This window comes from Drosophila serrata, unplaced genomic scaffold (genome assembly GCF_035046125.1).
Source record: "Drosophila serrata isolate PLE 108 unplaced genomic scaffold, ASM3504612v1 contig_362, whole genome shotgun sequence".
Taxonomy (NCBI): domain Eukaryota; kingdom Metazoa; phylum Arthropoda; class Insecta; order Diptera; family Drosophilidae; genus Drosophila; species Drosophila serrata.
This window is the reverse complement of record NW_028257260.1, coordinates 1,362,725-1,377,688: the sequence shown is the minus strand read 5'-3', so window position 1 is coordinate 1,377,688 and position 14,964 is coordinate 1,362,725. Positions and strand designations below refer to the sequence as shown.

The 14,964-nt window shown below is 40.5% G+C and overlaps 2 protein-coding genes across 2 annotated transcripts; one reads left to right on the top strand and one right to left on the bottom strand.

Annotated features, from left to right (window-relative positions):
• Window positions 1-1,308: 1,308 nt before the first annotated feature.
• Window positions 1,309-2,054, bottom strand: LOC110179126 (uncharacterized). Its single transcript, XM_020946518.2, has 2 exons — window positions 1,745-2,054; window positions 1,309-1,690 (listed from the first exon to the last, which is right to left on the bottom strand). Exons 1-2 carry the CDS (start codon window positions 1,980-1,982, stop codon window positions 1,356-1,358), a joined length of 573 nt encoding a protein of 190 aa, XP_020802177.2. The 5' UTR covers window positions 1,983-2,054; the 3' UTR covers window positions 1,309-1,355.
• Window positions 2,055-9,613: 7,559 nt separating this feature from the next.
• LOC110179125 (uncharacterized) lies at window positions 9,614-10,477 on the top strand. Its single transcript, XM_020946517.2, has 2 exons — window positions 9,614-9,976; window positions 10,028-10,477. The coding sequence occupies exons 1-2, from the start codon at window positions 9,703-9,705 to the stop codon at window positions 10,345-10,347; spliced, it is 594 nt and encodes a 197-aa protein (XP_020802176.2). The 5' UTR covers window positions 9,614-9,702; the 3' UTR covers window positions 10,348-10,477.
• The last annotated feature ends 4,487 nt before the right edge of the window (window positions 10,478-14,964 follow it).

Genomic DNA, 14,964 nt, shown 5'->3' with positions numbered 1-14,964 from the left:
TCATATCCTTGCGCATCCTTCGCATCCTTGATGCCAGCACGCCCTTCGCTCGTCGTTCCGGTGGCAAATCTCTGCTGAAAGCCATCATCTTCGAGGCATTGTCGGCGACATAACAAGGACGAACCCAACACACAACTCTGGAACGGGAGCTGCTGAATCACGGAGCTGTTTGCGCTTTTCTCGCCTGCCAAGGCGCGTCATAGAAATGCACTTGGCGAAATTACTAATCCCAAAAGTCCAGAGGGTTTTACCAATTTTACTTGGATTTTTCAAGGATATTTTTGAAGATTTTTGAGGTATATCTGTTGGCAGTTCAGATATATACACCTTCTATAACACATTTTCTATATTATTTTCCTTTCTTTATATGACAAGATTTTAAGGATTATTTAATGATTTTCCTGCAGTGCTTTAGAGAGTGAGAGAAAACGCGACCGGGACGATGCGATAGTGAAAAGTAAAAAAGTTGTGCGTTTTGCATAAAGTGCGCTTATCCCCGCAGGATATGACTGGCAATGACGCGAGGCATTCCCCATCCGCCCACGCCCATGTCCTAGCCACGCCTAGCACATGGGCTTCCCTCTTTTGGTGTCGCTCCTGGTTATGCTCCACGTCTAATTTCGCTCAAAGCCGGCGAATAGCACTGTGACAACTCTGGAGTTCTTGGCTGGTTCTCCTCTCGTCTTTGGCTTGGTTGGGGCTTTTCAAGTGCACGTGCCGAAATGCAGCTGGAAGTGTGTCAGTCTCTCACCACATCACAAAGGTATTCTTACCCCTTTTTTTTGTAACAGCAAGCTTTAACCCAAGGATCTAAAAATAATATATATTAGTAATATACTCTGATAATTAAAAGATTCAAGTGTTAGATGTATTGGATTCTAACTGAAATCATAAAAGAAAAGCTGTCTCTTGGTAAAGGACACCACTGCCCCTGAGGTCCTGTTCAGTTCGCGTTCTCCCCATTCCTTGACCAATTTCTGCGCCTGTCGCTCGCTTTTGAGCTTCAAGCTTTGATTTATGTTAACGCTACCTGGTTGCTGCACCCCCTCTCACACCTTAACCCCCTAGCCAAACCCTAAACCCACCTCACCCACAAGGTAAACCTACCCCGCTTTGTTTTACCCGCTGGCCGAAATTGTCTGCATCTGCTGAGAACAACGGATAATGGTCAAGTGAAATACGACCAACAATACATACCGACACACACACAGAAGTGTTGCGTTCATGGGCGTAGAGCGTACATATATCCATATCCCTTTACATATAGGATAAGTAAAATATATTGGAAAAATACGTATATGGCTTGTTACATTTGGTTTATTCATTTAATTCACCGAAGCATCTCAAGTTTGGCCTTAGTCACACTTTTGTTTCCGGTTCTGTTTCAAGTCCATCAGCACCTCGCGTGGCTTCATCATTTGTGGCTTCATTGTAATAATCTCCTTACTGGTGGAGGTCTGCATATTGTCACAGTGCTCCTCCAATGGCTTGGCCATGGACAGCAAACTGCCTGCCATCGAGGGCACCGAATCGTTGCAACGCGGCCAGCGTTCAAAGTAAAAAGTCGGATCCTCATCCATTTTCTCCCTGTCCACCGACTGGACGCGAGTCCAAGATCGCTGAAGATTGGAGGTCCTTTGCGGCTTCCGGTTAACGGAGCGACTGCGAGGATGGACAGTACTGGTGGGAACTGCAAAAGCGATCAGTGTAAGTAATCCTGCTTTAAAAGAGGGTAAGAGCTCACCTGGCGATGGGCAGCTATCAATCTTGAGGGCCAGAAAGTCCAGCCACTTTAGCTGCAGCAGCTCCTTCTCGGTGTCCTCTGGGTTGAGATTCACTTGGTTTTCCACATCCTCCTTGTAGTGTAGGTTGCTGTCATTGATCTTCAGCAGAGCGACATCCATTTGGGCCAAGCGCAATGTCTCCTCCCAATTGGCTTCTTGACGCTGCGCCTGCCTGGCATTATCCCTGAAGCGATGCATATTTTCTTCGAAATTTTTGTTGAAGATTTTCCAACTACGTTCGAATAGCTTTGACAGATAACTTGATGCTTACTGGTGGGGGAAACAAATATAATAATTATTTTCAATATTTAATACTCTAAGAATTTAAATCTAGCTTGATTGTTACAATTATAGTACCCTCTTATGCGCCGCCTCTGTTTGCAGAAGATGTCACTGACAGCACACACACATATGTATATGCGCCTGGGTTCGGGCATTTCCATTGAACTCTCGTTCAGGCACTCGCAGGTGTACCCATTGTTCTCCGCCTGCCAGTGTCCTTTGCCTTCCCTCCCCTCGATCCGCGGTAACCATCTCCGCCTCCGTCTCCATCTCCCTATCTCCAATTGATGGGACATCATCCGCTAATGCCATTGCCACCGCCACTCACTCACCTGTGTTTGTGTCTTGCCATAACCTGTCAGATGGCGCAAGATAACGCAGCTAAGGGCAATTTTCAATGAAGAACAGTGTTAATTGCTCACTAATGGTCATTAAAATAAGACAATAAATACCCCACAATCAATTTTTAAATATATTAATTATTTGATAATATAATAATAGATAATGTCCAAGAATGAGGTATACTAAATTTCCCCAAATTAGAGGAAAGATTTGCTGATGCCACGAGGCAACACTGTTGTGGCCTCACAATCCTTTCACTTTCGCTGATGGGCATCGCTGTGGAACATGGTCCGCAAATGTATTTGCATCCCAGTGCAACCTCAATTTGCAATACAATGCAAGGCAATCACTGTACAAAATAAATGTCTCTCTAATCGGTACAAGGATTAATCAAATTCCAACATGAAATAAGAAAGCAGAAAATAATTTATTTTAATTGAAGTTTTCATACACATGTTTTTATTGTCGTGTCCAAAACATAATTTATATTTAAAGATATGAAATTTTCAATATAAGAGTTCGAAATGGAATCATATCTATTCGGGGCTTGAGTATTCCGGATCAGGTATAGCAAACTGGCTGGTCCAGAGGCGAGCATTCTCTTCATATTCATCGCGTCTATGTTTGAACAAATCAGCAAGTATTGGATCTAATGGATCATCGGGATTCGGTTCCGAAAGGAATGACGATATAGATATTAGCACTTTGGAAATTGTTAAGGCGGGGGACCACTGTGAACCCAATATATCAATGCAAATATACCCTGTTGACGCGATATTACAGTGATAAATTGGAGAATTGAATATCACTGTAGGCGGTGAGAAGGGATAGTCCTGCGGGAACGATACAGATAGGTCAAAAACCCCGCCCTCGTATGGTGAGCCTTGTGGGCCGGTTATGGTTGCTTTCCAGCTAAAAATGTTCTCTTCATCGGGTTCCACATGGCACCCTTCTACTGGTTCTTTCATGAAATTGCAGAATTCACGCCGAATCCGATTAGCGGCACCGCGTTGCAAAGGAGTCTGGGATCCTGCAGATCCTGCCGCTTGTGAGGTACTGGCAACCGATGACGGTGCTGGGGGTGCTAAGACGCTATTTGTTCCGGATATGTTTTGTAAAGCCAAGTTTTCTTCTTGATTAGGTTGAAGAATGGATCGGATTGGGTTAGGTGATGGTGTGGGTGGTGCTAAGACGCTATTTGTTCCGGATATGTTTTGTAAAGCCAAGTTTTCTTCTTGATTAGGTTGAAGAATGGATCGGATTGGGTTAGGTGATGGTGTGGGTGGTGCTAAGACGCTATTCGTTCCGGATATGTTTCGCAAAGCCAAGTTTTCTTCTTGATTAGGTTGAAGAATGGATCGGATTGGGTTAGGTGATGGTGTGGGTGGTGCTAAGACGCTATTTGTTCCGGATATGTTTTGTAAAGCCAAGTTTTCTTCTTGATTAGGTTGAAGAATGGATCGGATTGGGTTAGGTGATGGTGTGGGTGGTGCTAAGACGCTATTTGTTCCGGACATGTTTCGTAAAGCCAAGTTTTGTTCCTGGCGAAGGGGTTCAAGGATGGATATGACTGATCGCCGGTGTACGGGGAAGAGTGGACGGCCTCCACTTGGTCCATTAATAGTTGGCGAATTCAGGGGAATTCGCAAGATCCCGAATTCTTCCCGGGCAGGCTCAGCAGCTTGGGAAGCAGCCTGGGCAGCAGCTTGGACAGCCTCATTGCGGACCCTAATCCGATCGCTACGACGGCGAGGAGCAACTCCCGCTGCAGGCTTTACATTACGAATGGGCGGCATTTCTTCAAAAGAAACCATGTAAAATGGTAGACAAAAAAAAAAAAACAGGTGAAAAACTCTTACCTGGAAAGTTTTATTCGATAAAATGGGTTGTAAATGTTTTAGTTGTATGAGGTTGTATCGGCTGTGATTCCAGTTGTTATAATCGTGTAACGCAATTTGCTTGACAGATTGACAAGAGCAGATGACTTGTGGAGAAAAAGTTCCGGAGCAATTTTCACACGAACCAAATGGCGAGAAAACTTTTTTCCAAAAGACAGTGTTACCAAAACCGTTAGTTTAGCATTCCCTTCGTTTTTAGATCAAGAACGGTCATATTTTTAGCACTGTTTCAAAGTCTTTGCAAGCAAAAAAAAATCTGGTACAGCTAACTATAATGTGCAGTTCACATCTATAATGTTTATGATAATGCAACAATTACCATCTGAAAATGGGGAAATGGGGAACTGGATACTCGGATCGAGGATTCAATATATCCAGAATAAACGGTAACCTTAAGAGCTTTTCGCTTTATTTTTCCCTTTTTTAAAAACGCATTGATGGTGGAATATTTATAGCCTTTTTTAAATACCAGGTTAATTTAATGGAATGAACTTTAGGATTTGAATGGCGAATTGAAAAATACATGATTTTTTTTACATCTTATGCCCTTAAATATTTCTATGTTATATATCAAAACAAATTTATATTTTAATATACAAATCTGAGGGCTAGATCGACTTGCGTGCTGCGGTTGACTAATTTAAGAAACAATTTCGCTGGGATATAAAGAGGCCATAAAGCGAAAAATTGGCAGTACTGTTTTGCTCTGCGTGTCCTTATTTCTTTTTGTTTTCTTTTTTTTTCGCTGGTCCTTGTGCATCTGTTGTTGCTGTTGTTATTGACTTCGCTGGACGAGCGCTTTCAACTTTCAAATTGAATCAAATCAATTTCGCTTCATTGAATGTTTACCATTTTCAGTTACTCTTCCACGCGTAGGTTTTTCACGCGCATTTTCCGGACACCGGATCCGGTCCGATTCCGGTGCCCACTTCAACTCAAAGGACCCCGACCCCCTGCCCAATTCAAGGACAAGGACGTGGCGTTGTCACGGTTCACGATTCCCGATTCCCGTCCGCGAGTTGGGGCATGGTCGGTGGATGCTAACTAAGAGAAAGCAACGGAAATCAGATCTGTGATCCACATGTGGAGGATCCCCGGCAGACTAGCTGCCACCCAAGGTCCCATCCGCTGAGCTTTCTTTGTTCCGTGCGCAGCTCACTGTGAAATTAAATTGTGAATTAAGGGCCATGCGAACAACTGCTCCACTTCCGTTTCCGGGAGAGGCTTGTAGGGAGCGACAGCGATTACAGCGACAAGGACGACGACGACACTGGGACTTGGGGAAATGCTGGTGCTACTGTTAATGCGCTGGCATCGCCTCCCTCTGGGAACCTGGTCTAACATTTCTATAGAGGCTCTCCTTTCGCTACCCCTTCTGATTTAAGGCTGCTGCATCTCGGGCTCCACTAACATAACCAATAGCCAAGAAGGTAAATAGTGATTAAAGAGCTTTATTTAATAATTGCGTTTTTCCACTGCATTGGTACTTGATCAAGTGTGAATCCCACATTTTGATCTTTTGTATATCGTTTTACCGATTACTGTTTCATAAGCACATGTTGCTATCGACTTATATAACTTGAACTTCCTGTTTTCATAAACTTACATAAGTTAACATACGAATAATTTCTTTATAGAAATAACTAGTGTGCCAGCTTGTATATTAATTGGCAAAGAGACAGAGTAAGATATATTCCCTATTTCCCATCCTTCCGTCCATCCGTCGTCTAATGGCAATTGGCGAACAAAGTCTGCTTTGGCCATCGATGATTCTTCGTATTCCTTGTGGGAACAGCTGCCATCTGCCGGATGGCGGGGGATCCATTGCTTCGGAATTAGTTGCCAGAAAGGTAGTTATGGCTCCCACACACACACACACACACACAGTTTGCACATATGCAACGGAAACTCTTTGGCTATTTGCAGTAAATTGAAAAAGTATTAAATCAATAAATAAAAGTTGCACACACACATCCATACGTATATGTAGCCATCGTTGGGGACGTGTAACTTTTTGGCCATGTGCGTGGGTCCCCGCGTTCCAAAGCTTCGAGCTTCCTATTCCCTTTCCCCGGATGCTGCGCTTACGTTGCACATTTTCACAGTCACAGTCACAGTCGTAGTCGCAGGTCCCTCACATTCCCACATCCCCATCCGGATGCAGCGCCTCTTACCATTCCGTTCGGTATGACCATTTGGGGTTACACACGCCGCGTGTTAATTACTCAGAACATTTTAAACGGCACACGGCAAGGAGCAGAAGATGGAGTCCAATGGGGGCGACACCAATACCAATACCAACAGCAACACCAACTCCATGGCGACCCGCGAAATTTGTTGTATTGATTTAAAACGAAAGCTAGCCAACGGCAACCAGGACATCAGGACATCAGGACACCAGGACTTTGGGACGCTAGGACAGAAGCCAGAAGCATCGTTGCAGGTGGCTGCTGCCAGGTGGCAATCAATGCATCCGAAAGGGGCACGTAAGTAGCCAAGGGTATATGAGCTATTTTCCGATTGGGTTAAGAGCAAAAGGATACCCTTGAAAAATATTATAAGGATTCTTAATTAATATGAAATATTGTTTTAGGACCTTTTGAAGATTTAAGGCCAGCATCGTGTTCAGTTTAATCTTTATTGCAGTATATATTCATCCAGTTTTTAGAGCAGACTATCCTCTAAAGAAATTTCAATGCTGGACTTCCTCCACAGTAAGCTGGTCCAGTCCCAGTACACCCAATCCTACCCAGGAAGTGCCAGGCGCGCGGGAGCGAGTGAGTTTTAAAAATGCAACCAGTGCAGAACGAAGGGACGAGGTGGACGAGGACGTGGTAAAAAGAGACTGTAGTCATGGTTGGAAAGAAGCAATACTGACAAATAAAAAACAATTGAATGGCAAATATAAAACGAATTGCGGGATACCATCGGTGGCGAGTCGGAATCCGGAATAGCTGGAATCGTTGGGAATCTTTGGAATCATTGGAATCGTCGAGAGTCATCTACATGGATTCCACACACATTGTTGCTTCTGGCGGCAAAAGCAAAAGGCAAGGGGCAAAAGGAATTTCCAAACTAAAATGTCTTTGTCAGTGCCTTGTCAGGGATATTTGCGCCCCTAATAAGGAGGCAACTCTCTCTCTTCTTCTGTATAGACAGGACCCTACTTCTCCTCCTGCTCCTCCTGCTCGATTCACTCTCGGCGAAGTTTATTAAAAGCGAATGCAAATTTCAAGCAGCGCCGGCAATTTAATTAGTAGCAAATTCAACAATTTCCATGCACACACACACAAAGGGAGGGGGATACAGAGAGCAGTCGGAGGACGGTGGAAACGTCTCGTTATTATAAGGACCCCCGGCAGGACTTCAACTTTGGTTACTCCTTCAAAAGGGATGACACGCGGTGGGCGGTGGGGCGTGGGGCGTGTGCCCGGGCAAAGGGGCACACTTTTTATTAGAATCGTAAATAGTCTTTACGAGTTGTACGTGCCCAAAATTTGCAATAAGCCAAAAATGTTCGGCTAACAGCAACAACAAATTATCGGCCATGCCTATGTCCTTCGACCTTCTTCCTACCATGTTCTGGATGCCATTCCCCTATCCTCCCCCTTTCAATATGATAATCATAATAATTATTATGTAAGCAATGTTTATGCTCCCCACCAACTGAAACAATCTGACGAATTAGAAACTTGTTGACCAGCAACTTCCAGTGGGGGAAATCTCTGAAAGTTTTTGTGCTTGCTTTTCATTCATTAAATAGTTATAGATTCCATTCAGTTTAATGGAATTATATCTACTAATCACTCTAATAAATATGCGAGAGGGGGGTAGGTTCGTAGTTCAACAGTTCAAGGCCCAGCATACAATCCTTAAATTGTTTATACAAACTGACCGAAAGGGATTTCTCCACCTTGGCAGGGATTCATCGATAGTTAATTCGTTGAAATGCAGAGATAAATTCTTGGTGATGCCCAGGATTTTCACTGTTCCAGGAAAGCGAGACTCTGTTATCTGTTATCCTGAAGAAATTCAAAGATAAAGGTTAACTCATATTTATAAGTAGATGAGATCTAAGTAAAAGAAAGACCAGGAGGCTGTGAGGCTATATGGTCTCTGATCACTGAATAGATAGAAATATATAACGATATAATAAATACGATAAAGGAGAGAAATAGAACATTAGACAGAAGTTGATGGAGATCGATAATAAGAGATATCAATAGAAGAGAAATCAACAGAAAAAGAGATCTATGGAATTATATAGATTTAATTTATTTACTTTTATTGAAATGCTTAATGCCTTCTTTATATATATTTCAAGTTCACTTTTGCTCTAAATAAATTCGCACTCCTTCACACATTTCCCTTGCCGCTTGACCCTTATGATTCCCAATCAGTTAAAGCTAACGAGCATACAAATATTTAAACTGATAACTTTCGCTTTCGACCCATTCATAGACTCTCTTGATGCACTCAACTCGGCAAATTGGTGAATTGTTCAGTTTTTTTCTGATGAGAATCAGCAGTGGGAGTGGCAATGGCAGTTGCATAGATAAAAGTGTAAATATTTATAGCATTAAATAACGAAAACAAACACCGTTTTTGACATTTTAATTGAATAAAATCGTTTTGTGGTCTTTTAAGGATTATTTCATGGCCAGCAGATGCCTCTGCTATGTCCCAATCCCCCGTGTCGCCTTGCAATATGCCCCACAATATATATATATTTATATATATATATAGATATGCCCCCTCTTGCAGCCACTTCGTTGAGTGTTTGTCTGGGGCATCCAAAATGCAAAATGCATTGCATGCAATTGCAGTTGAATTGGTGTTTGTTGTGTTTGTGCAGCAAGTGAAAACAGAGACGGGACGAAGTAGGATGGATGTGTGGGGTGTTGGAGGACTTTCTGGCCCATTCATACAGACAGTAGCCAAACGCTTTGTACATATATATGTATATATATATAAATGTGAACACATGACTATATATGCCGATCGCAGGCATGCTATACACAAAGAGAAATAGGTCGCTCTTAAACTAATTTCCAGTGACCCCGATTCAATTAATTGGTCTCACATCAAATTATACTTGAAATACTTAGGTCAAATACCTAGTCCCCCAATTATCCTTATTGGATGTAATTACTCATAAGCGGCAAGAAGAGCGCACAATGATGGCAAAATGTATAGATATTTGGCTTTAAGAAACGATGTCTTGGCAGGGGAAAGGAGAAGGGTATTGAATATAAATATATTAATATATAATCCCTGTTGTAAAGTGGATCAAGTAAGTCATTGTTTAGTTGTAAAAACATCAAGTAAACCTTGACTTACCTGCCCCAGCTAGTCGTCAAAGTCTATCGAAGGCTTAACACAAATTGGATGAGAAAATGCCTCGCCACAGGAATAATTCTGCCAGACAGGCACAGCAACCAGAAGACGATCGTAACAAGGCCCAAATGAAAAAGGCTTCTATTCAACTGAAGACAGACGATATGGCCACACCAGACAATGAGGAGATGTCCACCTCCAATCCAGACAATCTCATCCAAAACAACGCCGACCTGCAGCAGCCGCAGACGCGGCAGCAGCAGCAGCAGCAGATGAAGCTGCCCAACTTTATGGCCCTCAAGATGGATAACTTCGCTAATTACCTAGGATCAGGTGAGATATATTATATATAGATTCAATTGATTACACAGTTTGTTCCCCCAGTTCCCACTCGAATTATTTCACCTCGCAGCAACTCTGTAGACCGAAAGCTGCAGAAGAGTGACATTCAGCAAGGATCCTGGAATCGAGTGCAGTCGCTGGACAGAGACAAAAGGGATGAGAGTCCTACTCTTACCTTTTTGTCACCCCAGTCGCGTCGTGCCGAGAATGTTGGTATTCTGTATCAACGTACCGATCCCTATCATCAAGGATATCCAGATGAAGCCAAACACAATGATGAGCCAGGTGAAGCGCGTAGTACTGATGAAATTGGAGTTGAATATCCTACCCTAGGTAAAGATGCTGAATGCCAAATTGGATAAAATTTTAAATAATGATCAAGCAAGATTCAAAATACCTAACTCTTTACAATTTACACCTTACACCTTACACTTTACACTGATTAATGAGGCAAAATAAAGCAATGCAAAGGAGGCAAAGATGCCCCATTAATTGTAGAGTTTTTTTTATCATATATAATTAACATATACATTTAATTTCTCAGGTGTATACCTGTACATAAGGTGAGCCAACGCTTTGGCTGGGATGTGTGTGTTTACATATATGTATGTGCATTTGCGGATGATGATAACGATGATAATGATGATGAGGATTCTACTGATGCTGCCGATGACGATGAAGATGATGCATGACCGGACAAACTAAACAACCGGCTGGCCATAGAAATAACAGCCAGCTCAAGTGACACCAGGCCATCCAGCCTTCCGTAACGCCCTCTGGTTCTGGCATTGGCCACCACTTCCTCCTCCCTTCATCACCACCTGACTGGCCATATGTGTTTATCCTTTTTGTCAGCTGATTTGCATTTAATTGCAACGATTTTTTGAGGAGACCAAACCAGACGCCCCCTTAACACCCAACACACCCGCCTCCAAAGTAGCTTTTTGTGTGTGTGTGTGTGTGTGATCGGGAGTGGTGTTTTTGTTGTGTGTCCCCGTGTTTTGTTTCGTTTTCGTTTCGTGTTCGTCGCTTAAGCTGCTTTAAATTTATTGGTTTGCACAGTTTAAGCGATTTTCATTTTGTATTTCCCATTTTGGCAGTATGCCGTTCCTTTTGTACCCCTTTTTGGTTACCATTACCAATGGATACAACTTGCCAATTATGCTCGTTCTCTGGCCAATGGACTGGACACTGCTCCTCCCTCATATCCCCCCTCTCCCTATTCTATATAACTGGCCAGTGCTCATATTCTGTGCGGCATATGCCAATGTCGATTGTTGGCTGTTGTTGCATTTTTGTATGGTCATCCTACCTCCTTCCCCGCCTATGTTTTATACAAAACAAAAAGCCCGGAAAAAACCGCGCTGAATGCTTTCTGGGGGGGGGGGGAAGGACACTTTAAGTCCCCCCACCAAGGATACCAACGTCAGCATTGTCGCCAACGCTAAATGTGGCATTAAAATTTTCGACCAACAAAACTAGAAGAGCCAGACGACAGAGGAAAATGTGCAAGGGGGGGGGGGGGGGGGGAGGAGAGGGAAATATATATGGGAAATGCCGCCCATGCCGCTACACACACACACACTCACACAACTGCTAACTGGACACTAAAAATATGGTACTCCAGCTTCGCTGGGCGCATTGTTGTAGTTAATATACTCCTAAAACCCACACCCACTACCAAGGAGACCAAGGGGGAGGGGACACAGAGGGTAGCGAGAAGGGGAGCACGGTGTTCCAGGTTTAGAATACGTTTAAATATTTAAATATATATATAACCAGAAGGGAAACTAAATTGGAAAGGCAGAGATTTGAAAAACCATAGCAATTTGCGATTGGATCGAAAAAATGAATAAAAAATCAAAATATATATGGCCATTTCATTGTAATTAAATTAAAACCTTAATTCTCATCCTTCATCATCATAATTCCTTAAAAATGTATTTATTTTAGTCTAACATCCCATTGAAATATATTGAAAATTAACTTTTACTAAACCAAAATAGCATTCATTTTAAATGTATGTTTATTAAAAATATATAATCTCTTTTGTTTCTAATAATATATAAACCACAATTCTAACATCCTTAGACTAAGTTTAAAGTAAAAATTAAACACAGATTTCGTATATTTTAAAAAGATTTATTGTCATATGTAAATGGTGATTCTAAAAAAAATATTTAAAAAACATTTGTATATATATAAATATATTTTATAAAATATTTTCAATTCTAAGAAAGTTTACAAAAATCATATATGTATGACAGTTAATCAATAATATATTTTCATTTATAAACTAATACCACTTTAAACATCAGCAATTTTTGCATTATAACATTGAAAACAAACAATTATTCTTGTATTTCTCTTAATCCTAGAAGAGGAAAGCAAAAGCATGATTAATAATTTTTAATAATTATCTCAGAAAGGAAAAATTAAGAATTCATTTGATTAATATTATTAGGTAATATTTGCGAAATCCTAGAAAAGGAAAATAAAGAATAAATATGATTCGTAATATTTAATAAAATCATTAAGTATTCTCTCAATTTTCCAGATCTTCTCTCTTAATCCTAGAAAGAAAAAGATAAAGAAATAATATAACAATTCGATTTAAATGTGTATCCCCTAGAACTTAACTTTACCATTATGCAATCCTTTATCTTTTATAAATCCAATTCCTTTACCTCTACCATCCTTTATCCTTTCCTCTCGCATAATCCTGGATCCCAGAAGCCACCAATATTCTCTATCTTTCTTTGAGCTAGGGTATAAACAGGATGACCCTTTTGCTGAAATTTGTCCCCGAGTTGTCCTGGTTGTGTTCGTTGATAGTTTGCCGCGGCTGCTTCCGCACTTAGCAGTACTTTGGACTAATTTTTAATGCCGCTCATATTTCGCGCTCAGCATCAGCAAATGGTAGCAACAGCCGACGCCGCAGTAACAAGGACGAAGGACGAAGTACTCACTATGCATGTGTGTATGTGTGTGCTCCGCAATATAGGGATACAGGTGCTGGCGAAAGTAATTGGCCAAGGGAGGGCCATCAAGCAGGACGTCGCGATGGCTCCTCTATCAGCGCATTCATCAGACTGCGATAGTTCCTGTTAGTCCTTTCACATTCCTCACATCGCCCACTTAATTATAATTTATTCACGAATATTAATTGATTGTAGGGTACAATAATTTTAGTTCAGAAGCTTGCAACGCATTGAATGAGTCATTTCCGGACATATAAAGAATATATATTCTTGATCCTTCCGTCTGTCCGTTTCTCCGCAAACTATCCTCTTAGTTTTGAAGCTATTTGAAGTCTTCTATATACACGTTCTCTTAAATGGTCGGATCCAACAACTATATCCTATAGCTGCCAAAAACACGATCGTTAAATATAAAGGAAATGCAAAACTGCAAGTGTAAACTATAAAATATGTAGCGGTAAATGTAATAAAATAAAGGCATTACTTTGTTGTTTTTTTAACATAAATATATATAATTTATATTCCATTAATTATTAATGATTGGAATAAAATTCGTAATGATATATAAACAACTGCTGGCGGAAGTTACTTTCGGTTAATTTAATATTATAACATTGTAATAGCAGTGATTAGTTTACTCCCGCCTATGCCTCTGTAAGCCTCTGCCCCTCGCTCTCTTTCTTACTCACAATAACATTTGGAATGCCTGCCTCCCACTGTTACAGCGCTGTAGAGATAGCGCTTACGCTCTACTTCTCTGTTCTCTCTTTCGCTGTTAGCTTGCCTCGGGAAGTATAAATAGAGGCACTTCGATCGCCGCGAGCTCAGTCAGTCCTAGGGGTACCTAGTGTTTACATCGGTAGTGAAAGTGATTGTGATAACTCTTCAACAGGCAAAAAGATGACGTGGCCAATGGAATACAATTGGATAAACAGGAAGTGATCTTCAATACCACGGTTACATTAATTGAAGAAACCAAGATTCTAAGTCATTACTGGAAGGAAGTAAACAATGACGTGTCCTACACTGGGGTAAGTCTTAATTATGAAAATTATATCTTATATATATTACATTATTATATCAAATACATATTATTATATCATATACATATTATTTTATTATATCATATATATATATAAACATAGATCTTATGGGAGGTATCAAACCTTAGTCTAGATTCAGCTCTGCTAGCTATGCATTTATTTTTTAATTCAATTCCCTTATTGCCATAAATCTCATTACTGAATTATAATTATAATATCATATAATAAAGTGGTACAGCAATTTGTATTGACGACATCCACAAACGTATACTCAAAATAAACAGCCTAATTTACTTATAAATAGTTCTCAAATATTGATTTCTAACATTATTTACTTATTGTGATATTTTAAAAACTGACCCTGACTTTGGTGCCAACTTTTGATACATTATTATACCCTTGCAGGGTATTATAATTTCAGTCAGAAGTTTGCAACGAAGTGAAGGAGTCATCTCCGACCATATAAGTATATATATTCTTGATCAGCATCAACTGGCGTATCTTTTTAGCAATCTCCAGCAGAAAAATAAATTTTTCAAAAATTTTCCGAATAAAAATAATTACGTATACGTAATATCGCATCAACATAGAATATCACGTATACGTACCATTGTCCTCCAGACGCCGGATAATCTTTCCTTTAAATATGTAAAAAAAAGTCTTAATTTTAGTTGAATGATGGGATTATTTCCGACCCTATAACCCATATATATTCTTGATCAGCACCAACAGCTGAGTCGCGCCAGCCATGTTATACGATTTTCTTAACATCGTTAAAATGTCAAAATTTGACCCAAATTTTAATTTTTTTTTTAATTTTATAATTAAGTAAACTCTAATAAAAACTCACATAGAAAACTTATCCAAACTGAAGTAAATTAATTATTCGCTTAGCTATGATATTTGAAATAATTTTAATTTTAATTTTTAATTTTAAACACTCCAAAAATTACCA